The 12,032-nt window shown below is 38.9% G+C and overlaps 2 protein-coding genes across 2 annotated transcripts; one reads left to right on the top strand and one right to left on the bottom strand.

Annotated features, from left to right (window-relative positions):
- Nucleotides 1–7,254: 7,254 nt before the first annotated feature.
- Nucleotides 7,255–9,784, bottom strand: LOC126786729 (glycosyltransferase BC10). The gene is made up of 2 exons (XM_050512647.1): nucleotides 8,395–9,784; nucleotides 7,255–7,809 (listed from the first exon to the last, which is right to left on the bottom strand). The coding sequence occupies exon 1, from the start codon at nucleotides 9,482–9,484 to the stop codon at nucleotides 8,396–8,398; it is 1,089 nt and encodes a 362-aa protein (XP_050368604.1). The 5' UTR covers nucleotides 9,485–9,784; the 3' UTR covers nucleotides 7,255–7,809; nucleotide 8,395.
- Nucleotides 9,785–10,538: 754 nt separating this feature from the next.
- LOC126787219 (uncharacterized) lies at nucleotides 10,539–12,030 on the top strand. Its single transcript, XM_050513137.1, has 5 exons — nucleotides 10,539–10,543; nucleotides 10,630–10,733; nucleotides 10,834–11,033; nucleotides 11,257–11,478; nucleotides 11,599–12,030. The coding sequence occupies exons 1-5, from the start codon at nucleotides 10,539–10,541 to the stop codon at nucleotides 12,028–12,030; spliced, it is 963 nt and encodes a 320-aa protein (XP_050369094.1).
- Nucleotides 12,031–12,032: the final 2 nt, after the last annotated feature.

Raw genomic sequence — 12,032 nt, 5'->3', positions numbered from 1 at the left:
TCCCGGTGGGTGAATGCTAAAACACGTAGTATTTCTGCAATGAAAACTCATGACTGCCACGTTTTCTTAGAGAGATTACTTCCGCTTGTTGTTCGAGAGTTACCACCCAAAAAGGCATGTGAAGCACTGATTGAGTTGTCGCATTTTTTTAAAGAGTTGTGTGCTAAAGTGCTAAGTGTCCATGATTTAGAACTTCTTGAAAAGCGTATCGCCCTAACACTATGCAAGTTGGAAATGATCTTTCCTCCTGCTTTCTTTGACATCATGGTTCATTTGTCCATCCACTTGGTTTGGGAAGCAAAAGTTGGCGATCCGGTGCAGTATAGATGGATGTACCCCGTTGAAAGGTGAATTTTTTTTTAATATTGAGGTGTTGGTCAAAACTTAAGTTAATTTCAAGGTATAGTAACACTTGTCTATTTAAACTTGTTTTCCTTGATAAATAGGTACTTGCATAAGTTAAATACTTATGTTCGTAATAGAGCTCGTCCAAAAGGTTGTATTGCAGAAGGATATTTGGCAGACGAGTGTATCATATTTTGCTCGAGATATTTACGTCAGGTTGAGACTAGATTTAACCGAGCAGAGAGAAACTACGATGGAGGCCAAACATTGCAAGACAAGTCTCAGCTATCAATCTTCTCATTTCAAGGTAAAACTATTGGGAAATGTGTTTTGAAAGTAATGTCTGAAGAACTTTATCACGCTGCAACCCATTATGTTGTAACGAATTGTGAAGAGTGTTTGCCTTTTATTGAGTAAGTTTTTCCATCACCATGAGTATTTTAACTTCATACTGATGTGGTACATTGTAATCAAAATTTAAGAATTTATACGTGCAGAGAATATAAAGACATTATTCGTCTGCAATATGGGGATGATCAGGTGGATGAGTTCCACAAAACACAATTTGTGGACTGCTTTTCGGAAAAAGTAATCAACATTTTTAGAAACATAAGATTGTTATTAATAATATTTAAATGCGAATATTTTTTTAACTATTTTTTTCACATGTAGATCTGGCAATTGCATAGAGATGGAGTTGTGAGTGACCAAATGTTGTCTTTGGCCGAACGTCCTGGAAAGCAAGTTGTTTGCTTTAAAGGTTACAATATCCATGGATTTAGGTTCCACACAAAAGATCATGATGTGACGTTGACAACACAAAATAGTAGTGTTATGGTCAAAGGTGATGACCAGATAAATTGTGTGGATTGGTATGGAAGGCTTACAGACATTGTGGAACTATGGTATACGAACCAGAATAAAGTTGTCTTATTTCAGTGTGATTGGTTTGACACAGGTACCAAAGGAAAAGGTTATAAGGAAGATTGCTACGGCATACTAAGTATTAACAACAATGGTAGGTTGAACACTGAAGAACCATTTGTGCTCGCATCCCAAGCAACTCAGGTTTATTATGTTGAAGAAATAAAGAACAATAATTGGAGTGTCGTGGTGGAGACTAAACCAAGAAATGTTTTTGAAATGCCAAATAATGAAGATGAACCTTATTAAGAAGAAGAATCGCACACAAGACGCATATATTCCAACCGTACCGGGGAAGAAGATAATGACGAGTGAAGTATTGTGGTTTTAGTCTGTCTTGCTTTTATTTACGCAAATATATGTTATGTGTGTGTTTTTCTTTCTTATATGAATGATAAATTAATTATTTTCATCTACAGTACCCTCCGTTTGTCGAGTTGGAGTCTGGATATCGAAAGCGTCTGGAAAATATGACAAAATTAGGGATGAGAACTGATGTCCATTGTAACGTGAATGCCTCCTGTTGTGCTCCATGATTTGAGTTGTATCTTCTTCCCGTTAATTTGTGTCTTGGGAGTCTCCTTTACTTGTTTTATGTTATTGTTTTTTTCATGGAGTTTAGGTATTATGTCCTCTCTTTTATAATAATTTAAATAATATAATAAATAAAAAAACAGGCGTGGGGTTGAGCCTCCCAGTGAGACTGGGTTCCAAACCCCTTTAAAAAACTATCAAATATGTCTAATAGGATCGTTCCAAACAGTTCTTTCTTTATTTGTTTATTGAAATAATCTTTTTAATTAATTATACTATGTAATGTTACCATCTTTCATTAAATTAAAAATAATAATTCACAACGAAATAACTACGCAGTTTTTTGACGACTATCTCGATCGAACAGAGTCTAATCAGAAATGTTTTTTTTCTGACGACTTTCCGACCAAACAAAATATCACCGGAAATGACTGTTTTTTTTCCGACAACTTTCCAACTAAACATGAACTTGGTCGTGTTTATTTATTTCCGACCACATTTCCGACGAATTGCCAGCTCGTCAGAAATAAAATCCGACCACAAATTGTATTTCCGACAAAGAAGTATTTTTGGTCGGAAATACCATTATTACTGACCAAAAAAGGCTTTAGTCGGAAATCCATGGTCGGAAAAAGGTATCATTGTTGTAGTGCATATAATAAACGTTGTATATGTTGTTCTTTGTACTCCATCATGATTATGCACTAATCAAGGGGAGTTCTTTGGTAAACATCAGAGGGAGTCTACCTCACATAATACTATTAAATGTAGTCAGTGCGTTGTGTTCTTTTTCTCCTTCGATCAAGCTTTTATTTTTCACCCAAGAGGTTTTTATTTTGTTTGACAAGGTTTTTATTGAGACAACGTTATGTGCACCATACAACCTATGCATGCGACACAAGGAGGAGTGTTCTGGGAGATTTATTCTACCCTTGTGTGTGTCTGAGCCTATTTAGGTTTTCTTATTGGAGTAGATTATGCTTTAATGTAATAGATATGAATCTCTGATTCTTCGGGATACTCTGTATGTAATGTCTATATATAGCCCCTATTATCAATCAATAAAAAGTTACGTTATGTTTACTTATGTTGTTATTATTCTCGTTTCATTCCTCCTCGATCAAATTTTTAATTATTTATTCTCACCTCAATTGACAATTTATTAATTCTTCATAAAAATTCTAAAAGATTACCGAAGTAAAACTCATACATACTTGCATATAAAAAGTTGACAAGTTTAAATTTGAACAATGCTACTGGAAATGCTCTAATGATTACCGCTTCATTCTGCAACACTCGCAGAATCACGCCTATTTTCAGTGTTACAAAAATATTTCTAAACTTTGAGATTAGAAACTTCATATAGAGGATATTAGTCACAAGAACTAGATGAGAAAAAGTAACGAAGTCAAGAATAGAGCACCATCGGTGTAATTTGCACGATAGAAATACATTATAGATCCAGACGGCACAGAGTATCAATTCTAATCTGGTTTCTGTATATTTTCAAAAAGTTGAGAAAGCAAGACTGTCTATTAGCAAGATCACCAAACTTGACTTACATTTGTTCATGATGTTTTAAACATTTTAATTATCTAATCCATTAGGCCAACGTCGACAGAACAACCAAGGCTCATCTTCTTATTTGAAAAAAAAAAGAAAAAAAACATGTCCATATGCCTTCGTTCCTCCGTGATTCCTTGACACTGTTTGTTCAATTTCTTTTTCAAATTTTGGGATCAATCTAAAGAGTAAAGTCTAAGGAAAATAAAGATCAAAAGAAGCAATCCCACACACCGACATATGTTTTGGCCTCTAGTGTGATATGGGCACCATCAAAACACCCCAATATTGAAGACGATTGTATATATTGTTCTTGGCACAACACACCAAAAATGAAGTCATGGATTCTCATTGAACTTGTTTATGTCTTTGTATTATTATTCACACTAGATTTAAAGCTATTATTTTTGTTACTCTAAACGGAAATTAAAAGGGCTTCTTATAAAAAAAAGTCACTTTTGATACATGTATTTATAAAAAGATCAAGTAAGATTTGAAAATTATAAAAAAATCAATTTTCTCAATCTCTTATACTGTTGCCATTGATATTTGAAATATTTACAAAATGCCATCAAATGTTTTCAAGTCCATGTTCCCGTGCATGTATTCATTTCTTCGGCCTTGTTCTCAATCTTTTATACCTCCGGCCTTGTTCCCTAGCAGTTCGTTAACGTCGTCGAGAGTCCAAATCGATCTCAATTTCAACAAAGTCGTTGACGACGACCATGGGAGCCTCCTTCATCGACGATCCAACCCGACTACAACCCAGAGCCCCAAGGCCTTGATCTCAAACCCATCACCGACGAAATATGTCTGGAACCGCTGCAATTGCTTCCACATGATCAACGATGACAGCTTTGACGAAGAGCTCGACTTCTTTGGCGCTGGCACTACTGGAAGCGCTCAACATCAGAGGACGAGGTCCTCGAGATTCTTAGAGAGAGCAGCCAGAGTCGATTGGAGAGAGCAATGTGTGTGATAGTGGTTGTGACAGTGGTTGTGACAGTGGGTGTGACCGTTAGTGTAAATAGATAGTGTGACAGCTTCTGTGACAGTATGTGTGATAGGAGGTGTGACAGGAGGTGTGACAGTTAGTGTAATAGGTAGTGTGATAGTGGTTGTGACAGGTAGTGTGACAGAGGTTGTGACAGTGTGTGTAAATAGATAGTGTGATAGCGGTTGTGACAGTAGGTGTGACATCGTTTGTGACAGGAGCCGTGACATGCCGATAGGAAATGTGGAAATATGTGAAATTTTGTTAAAATTCAAATGAGACTGGTATGACAGTGGGTGTGACCGTTAGTGTAAATAGATAGTGTGACAGCTTATTTGACAGTGGGTGTGATAGGAGATGTGACAGGATGTATGACAGTTAGTGTAATAGGTAGTGTGATAGTGGTTCTGACAGGTAGTGTGACAGATGTTATGACAGTAGGTGTAAATAGATAGTGTAATAGCGGTTGTGACAGTAGGTGTGACAGTGTCTGTGACAGCGTCTGTGACAAGAGTTGTGACATGCCGAGAGGAAATGTGGAAATATGTGAAATTTTGTTAAAATTCAAATGAGATTGGTATAAGTATGCTCAGAATGAAGAGAATAGCAGGAATTAGAGAACATTGAGCTTCGGTTTCACCGGAATTGCTTGAAGCACTGCCATTGATGGCAGCAACCCTTTGTGATGGTTTTTGCACCTTGTACGGTTGGTCGATTCGGAGTGGGTAGTATATCAAATGAAAGAAGGGAGCGAGATATTTCTAACGGTACTAATTTCGTCAAAATCTATCGCCGGACGAGAAAGTTATGGCCGAAATTAGAATAAGAATGAAAAAAGAAGAAAATGAGTAAGAAATGGCAAAATAGTTCATAAAATATTTTTAAAGTAACTTTTTTCTAATTTTGTTGACCTTCTTATAATTTCCACTTAAATGTGATGACTTTTTTATAATTAATTCATAAGTATTGACTTTTTTCTAATATAAGTTAGGAGATGATACATTTTTATAATTTGCCCAAATTAAAATTACAATTCCAGGGAGATCGGTGGTGGGCATAAAATCCTCACACATCCCTATATGAAAACCAATAATTACAGTGGACAAGAAGCATAAGAATTCAACTGTAACATAAATTATTCCATATTTCAGACCAAAAGAAAACGCCTCAACTACGTTTCATAGTTACTCCGTCTATTTTTTGTAATAAATTCATCACCAACATGTAGAGCTCGTCACGGGTCGGATCTGGTCTTAGTACATTTAAATAAGTGACGAGCCGGGTATTTTCACAAATATGAACATCCAAACCCACCCACCTAAAGTAGGCTTTTGCGGGCTGGGCCTTGCGGGTTTGTATTAGGAAAAAAAAAACATAATACTTTTATTTAAAGGTTTGGAACAAGAAAATAATTATTAGAAAACAATCTCAATAAAAATTCACAAATAAATTTTAGTTTTGAAATATTGTCGATTGACACTAGTAGATGTGATCGATATATATATTTAGGAACCCTGTAAAAATTTCGTCCGTTTTAAACATGGTTTGACCTTCCGTACATACGGTCAACAAAAAAAGAGGCGTTTTGACATAATAAAACCCCATTGACCTGGGCCTTGCCAAATGAGTTTCTTCGTTGCGGCCACGCACGATCGGTAACAAAAATTAGGTGATTTCAAATATATAAACAGTTTTTGGCATTCGTATCTTGGTAATGGGTCATCTCTTATGACATATTAGTGGTGTTTTTGGTTTACTGGAAATTCTGACAGTCAAACGAGATCCGAATTGGATGAAATTTTAAAATGACAACTAAATATATATACCGATCACATCGGATGGTGTCGATCAATTCCGAGAAGTTTTCTTCATATAGTCACTTCATAATGCGATAGTTTTATTATAAACCTAATATAAAAGATATGATACATTAGCTTTTTGACAGACCGGGTCAGGTTTCACACCTCTAAACTAAATCCGGCCCTCTACCTACGGAAGTGGGTTTTGACGTACTTTCTCGCGGGCCGGACCGAATAAAAGCCCAACGAATTTACGAAAATCCGCAAACTAAATAATGTGGCCTACCAACATGCGCTATTAAACCAGCACTATTACCTAACGATGACGCCAAAATTTATTCCATATCATTTACTGCAAGAACGAGAAAACCAAATCACCATTTTATATTTTTTATGGTATTTCCTCGTGTTTGACTTCTAGCTAATATGGTACCACGGTACCAGCACAGGCAAAGCAAAGCTCAGTGGTTTTTTTTTTTTTTTTTGTATTTTAAGCTCAGTGGTTGGTTGGTTGGCTGGCCTACCGCTATTGATTTAGGTGTAGGTGATTGCTTTCATGTGGCGCCAGTGCGAGGATGATGTACCCATTTCATTTTAAATGCTGTGCGCCATTCCAGGCTTCCAGCTATATCAACAACAACCATAGAATAGTCTCTGTCTCTCTGTAATCAGTTCCAGACTTGAATTTCAATCAACAAGGACAACCCAGACATGAACATGCTGTACCACATTGCTGCCTCACCACGTTCCACCTCCCAACAACATAGCCATACATATTATTCTTTGATTCAAAAACACAAAAAAAAATGTTTGTTTCTTCAGCATTACATTTTCTATATGAGAGAATCACATGAAAGCCGTATCAAATTTCCACCATTTTCCAAACCAAGGTCACCATTACATCAGGGAAAATTCATGCTTCCAAACATGGTAGAAGTTTATGCAGTTCATTTTTACTAAGGTTACCCAACCTTATTTTTCATACCCATGACCATTTTCAGTCTGTTCTGTAAATATCAACCAATAGCTTTCCAATTTTTCTTACTATGGAAAAAGGGAAGAGTGACAATAAAGAGAGGCAGAAAAGGATAGGAATTGAGGCATTGGATCCGATTTCTTTACTAGAACAGGGTCAAAAAGATACTGCCCCTGATAACTGTGACCATTTGTTATTATTGTCAAATCAAAAGGGTACAAGAGTGATCAAGATTCCCATTTCACATATGTATGTACAAATTACACGCATCAAAGAAGACAAAGGACCCCCTCTGCTAACTAACACTGTGACACTATGTCCTTCCTCTTTTGCTTGCTGGCTAATTTTTAGTGTGTACTACTACTCCACTATCTTACACCACAAAATACAAACTTGGCAGTAGAAAAGAAACAAGTACCTTGCTTTGATTTCTCTTCTTTACTTCCGCACTGCACTCACTATCTTGCTCAAGTCTCTCTCTCCCCCCACACTCTCTCTGATGATGAACATTATCTTCTTGTTCTTGTTCTCGTCCGAGACAGAGACCCTCAGTTGGAACCTTCCTATGGGTTTTGTGGTTTGTGGGCAAATCTACTTGCGCCTCTCCAGAACCACCTTCCCAATCAGTTTCTCCAACTTCAAAAGCTAACTTATCTTCACTGGTCTTTTTTTACCTGCAGAACATACAAATATCCCAGTTGTTAACTCATCCGAATAACCTCAATAATATTTCAAAAGCTACAAAAAATCCAGCAAAAACACATTTTGGCAAGCTCAAACGATAGGGAGAGGACAATGAGAAAAGGACAAGTTCAAGATCCAATCATTAAAAAAATGGAAGCGTTACATGAGTGGCATCCCAGTTGTGACAACTAGCAAGCAAGAAGGTTCTTTCAGTCTTTAAAGATAATCATCATCTATTCACCTCCCAATTTTGTGTTTTGGACTCATGATCACTTAATAATATAGCATTGTTCATCAGATCAACAGTGATTCTACAAATGACCAACAGAAATAAGCATTCCTCCATATGCAAACTAACCCACCCTTCATTCCATTCACAACAAAAAATGTATAAAGGACATACCTTTATTCCCAATCAACCTAACAAGATTGCCACATTATGTTTGTTTGGGTCAACATTCTCCCATCTAACAATTTTCCCAAAACCAACCTAGTCGATTTAGCCTAACCACTGAGTTGACTCGGTAACTCGAAAGCAAATGGAAAATGAACCAAGAGATTGAACTATAACTAACCTCAGTCCCGGAAAATGACCTTCTCCGATAAACCCAACAAGGGTTTCAAGCAATCCGGCGAGAATTTCCTCGCAAACAAGTAGGACTCGGAATAATTGGACTGCCGCAGTTGGTATATAAGCTTGGCCGACAGTTCGCCGGGTCGGTAAGTATACGGGTGCCCGTTTGTGGTACCCGTCCAGTTAACCCGGGTCAGAGTATAATGGGTACACCCATCCGGATCCGCCATTGACAAAAGCGTCGGGAAGTAGTGCTCTTCCGGGTAACACTCGTCTTCCCGATAGCACGGCAGCCTGAACTTCTTCCACAGCTGGCGATCTTTCAAGACCACCAAGGCGTGGTGGCGCGTGAGGAGAAAGAACTGCGAGCCGACCCGGAACTTGTCGAAGGGGACCTCCGGCATCATGGTGAACCTGCCGCGGGCGGCGTAGCGCTTCCAGAGATTGGTGGATTTGGAGAGGATCTCAATGAAGCTCTTGTAAGGGGCGTTGACTCCCATCCGAGTCAACTCGGCGTCGGAGTCGGAGGGCGGGCGGGTGCGGTCGAAGGTGGGGGAGGCGAAGAGGGAGCGGTAGACGTAGCGGAAGGAGTGGAGGGGGACGCAGTGCTGGGAGAGGACGGCGAAGAAGGTGTTGGCGGGGTCGTCGAGGACGGCGGTGGCGAGGAGGCGGCGGGTGGCGGAGATGAGAGTAGGGGAGGCGCGGTAGGTGCGCCTGGAGGCGATGAAGCGGTCGTGGAAGACGCCGGGAGGGATGGTGACGTTGATGGAGGGATCGGAGTGGACGTAAATGTTGTAAAGATTGGGGGCAGTTTTGGAAAAGAAGCGCTGCCAGAGAGGGGCGAAGTGGAGGTCGGAGTTGGTGAGGAAGAGGAAGGCGATCTTGGGTTTGGTTTTGGAGTCGAGGGAGAAGCGGGTGAAGGAGGACTTGGATCGGACGGCGCGGGAGAAGAGGGCTTGGTCGGAGACTTCATCGGCGGCGGGGATGGGGAGTTGGGTGGTGTTGGGTGGGAGGAAATGAGGGGCGAGGAGGAAGAGGAGGGGGAGGGAGAGGAGGAGGGCGAAGGAGAGGACGAAGGGGGTGGAGAACATTGGGGAAGATGATGAAGAGGAAGATGAAAAAGAAGAAGAAGAAGAAGAAGAAGAAGAGGAGAGGGATCGGGAGCATAAGGAGGAGGAGGGAGTGGCTAACTGGATGTGGTGGTGGTGGTGGAGCCTTGAGGCGTCCCTTTCTCTTTGAGGGTCTGGAATGGTGGAAGGCTTGGGTTTGAGACGAGTTGTTTCTTTCTTTCTGTGTCTGTATGTTTTGGGTTTTGGGGTTGGAGGAGAGGAGGAGGAGAGTGGTGGGTGTGATGGTGCAGTCGCGGAGAAATGTAAACAAAGTGAAAATTGGGTGTAGGGGTGGATCGGTGGATGGGGATAGCAGCTAGGTCGTCCTATATATCTAATAATTTTTATTAATTTTGTTTTAGAAACTATATAATACGCGACAAATTTGTAAAATGTTATTATTTTTTAAGAAAGGACAATCACTTGAACATATAACGCTACTATGGGTTACATAAAAAATGAACTATGTAAAATTCTTTAAAAGCTTAAATTAACCAAAAGAAATTTCTACGCTGAATTACCATATAGTCAAAGTAAGCACCAGTAACTATGACATGGGCTAGCCTAACTGATTTCATCAAATCGCCTCTGAAACCATCTTATAGGATCCACCCTCGACAAAAATGACTAACTTATTCCACCTTCTCCTTTATTCATCATACAAGGATCTCAATTATTGAAAAACTAATCCGTACAAAATGACTAATCAATACAATAATTTTCTAAAATCAAAAGTTAATAAATACCTAAAGATAGTGACATATTCGGTAAAATTACTAGGATCATGCAAGCTAGTGTGGTAATTATAGTTTGCTTTAATCCGGGAGGATAATAGAGGAGGAGAAATGAAAGCATGAACTAACAATATTTCTACAGAGTTTAATGGTTAAGATATATGACAATCATCAGCATGACTGTGTTTTGACTTATTGATGCAATAATAAATTGAAGAACTGGGAAAGATCAATGAATGTTACAACAATCAAATTAACCTAATGTATATCAAACTCATATGTAATGAATTCGAAATAAATGTATGGCGTAATGTCTTCTATGACAGCACTATGATAAATAAGATGTGTTTATTGTGCTAGAGTATGATAAATATGATGTGTTTATTTGAATAGGATGAGCTCAAGTGTAGTTGAGATAGAACCAAGTGTTAAGTCAGCTCAGCCAGAAAATCAATGCACCACTTTGGAAGTATGTTACAAAGGAGGCAGTGGAAGGGGTAGTCAAAGGAGACAATGTTTCTGTTACATGTAAAATATGCAAAAGGAATTTCCATGGGTCACATTCAAGAGTGAAGGCTCATTTTCTTAAACTCAAAGGTTATGGTGTCATTGCTTGCCCCAAAGTCACATCAGAACAGCAGTCGGAAATGCTAGAACTTCTAGATTCTTGTCAGCAACAGTTGAGTATCAGAGCACCTAAAAAGGTTCTTCTGCCTCCCTCTTCAAGTTTGACAGGAAGTGGTTCGAGTTATTTTCCCTTAGACGAGAGGGATAGTGCGGCGAAGAAGATAAGGGGAGTGAGTCTGCAACTAACCAAAGCTTTCAAGATTGAATAAATACAACAATGTGATGCTGAAGTTGCTAGAATGTTCTATACTAGTGGACTGCCATTCAATCTAGCAATTCCCTCATTACCGGAACTCTTATACTCGTGCTTCACAGATTCCAGGCTATGTTCCTCCAGGGTACAACCAATTGAGAACCACACTTCTTGATAATGAGTGACATCATATTGAACAGATGCTACAACCTATTAAGAAGACTTGGAGAGAAACCGGTGTGAGTTTATGTACGAATGGATGGACTGATTATCGAAGGAGGCCATTGATTAATATGATGGCTGCATGTTCCAATGGGGCTATTATGTTGAAGGCAATCAATTGTGAATGGCAATACAAAGACAAGTTTGAAGTTAGTAGATTGCTCTTGGAATCCGTCAATGAAATTGGTTCCGGTAATGTGGTTTAAGTAGTGACCGATAATGCACCTGTGTGCTCTGCTGCTGGTGCAATTGTTGAGAGTACCCACCCTCACATATTTTGGACACCATGTGTGGTTCATACCCTTAACCTTGTTTTAAAGAATACTTTGAAAGAAAAATCTCATTTACTGGGTGAGCAAGTAGATGAAGAGTTGGGGTGGCTTATGAAAGTTGTGAATAATGTTTATACCATCAAGAACTTTATCTTGAATCACAACATGTGGTTGTCTATGTATAATGACCATTGCACCTTGAAGTTGCTTAGTGTTGCCGAGACAAGATTTGCTTCTCATTATGTGAGTCTTAAAAGGTTTAAGGAAGTGAAGAATGACATGCAACAAATGGTTATAAGTTCAAGATGGGACATGTATAAAGAAGATGATGTTAATAAAGGAAGAGATGTGATGGCTTTGCTATTGAATAATTATTTTTGGGAGAAGATTGATTGTATGATTGGATTCATGGGTCCTATATATGAGATGATAAGGATGAGGGATATGGATAGGCCTTGTCTTCACTTAGTTTATGAGTAGTG

The sequence above is a fragment of the Argentina anserina genome, chromosome 3 (assembly GCF_933775445.1).
Source record: "Argentina anserina chromosome 3, drPotAnse1.1, whole genome shotgun sequence".
Lineage (NCBI taxonomy): Eukaryota > Viridiplantae > Streptophyta > Magnoliopsida > Rosales > Rosaceae > Argentina > Argentina anserina.
This window is presented reverse-complemented; position numbering and strand designations above follow the sequence as displayed.

Bases quoted from the DNA above. Each gene is read 5' to 3' on its own strand.
- LOC126787219 (XM_050513137.1), top strand. The intron at 10,734-10,833 runs GTAGTCAAAGGA...TTAAACTCAAAG, and splicing joins CAAAGGAGGCAGTGGAAGGG to GTTATGGTGTCATTGCTTGC. The intron at 11,479-11,598 runs GTTTAAGTAGTG...CTTGTTTTAAAG, and splicing joins AAATTGGTTCCGGTAATGTG to AATACTTTGAAAGAAAAATC.
- LOC126786729 (XM_050512647.1), bottom strand. From the start codon at position 9,484: ATGTTCTCCACCCCCTTCGTCCTCTCCTTCGCCCTCCTCCTCTCCCTC.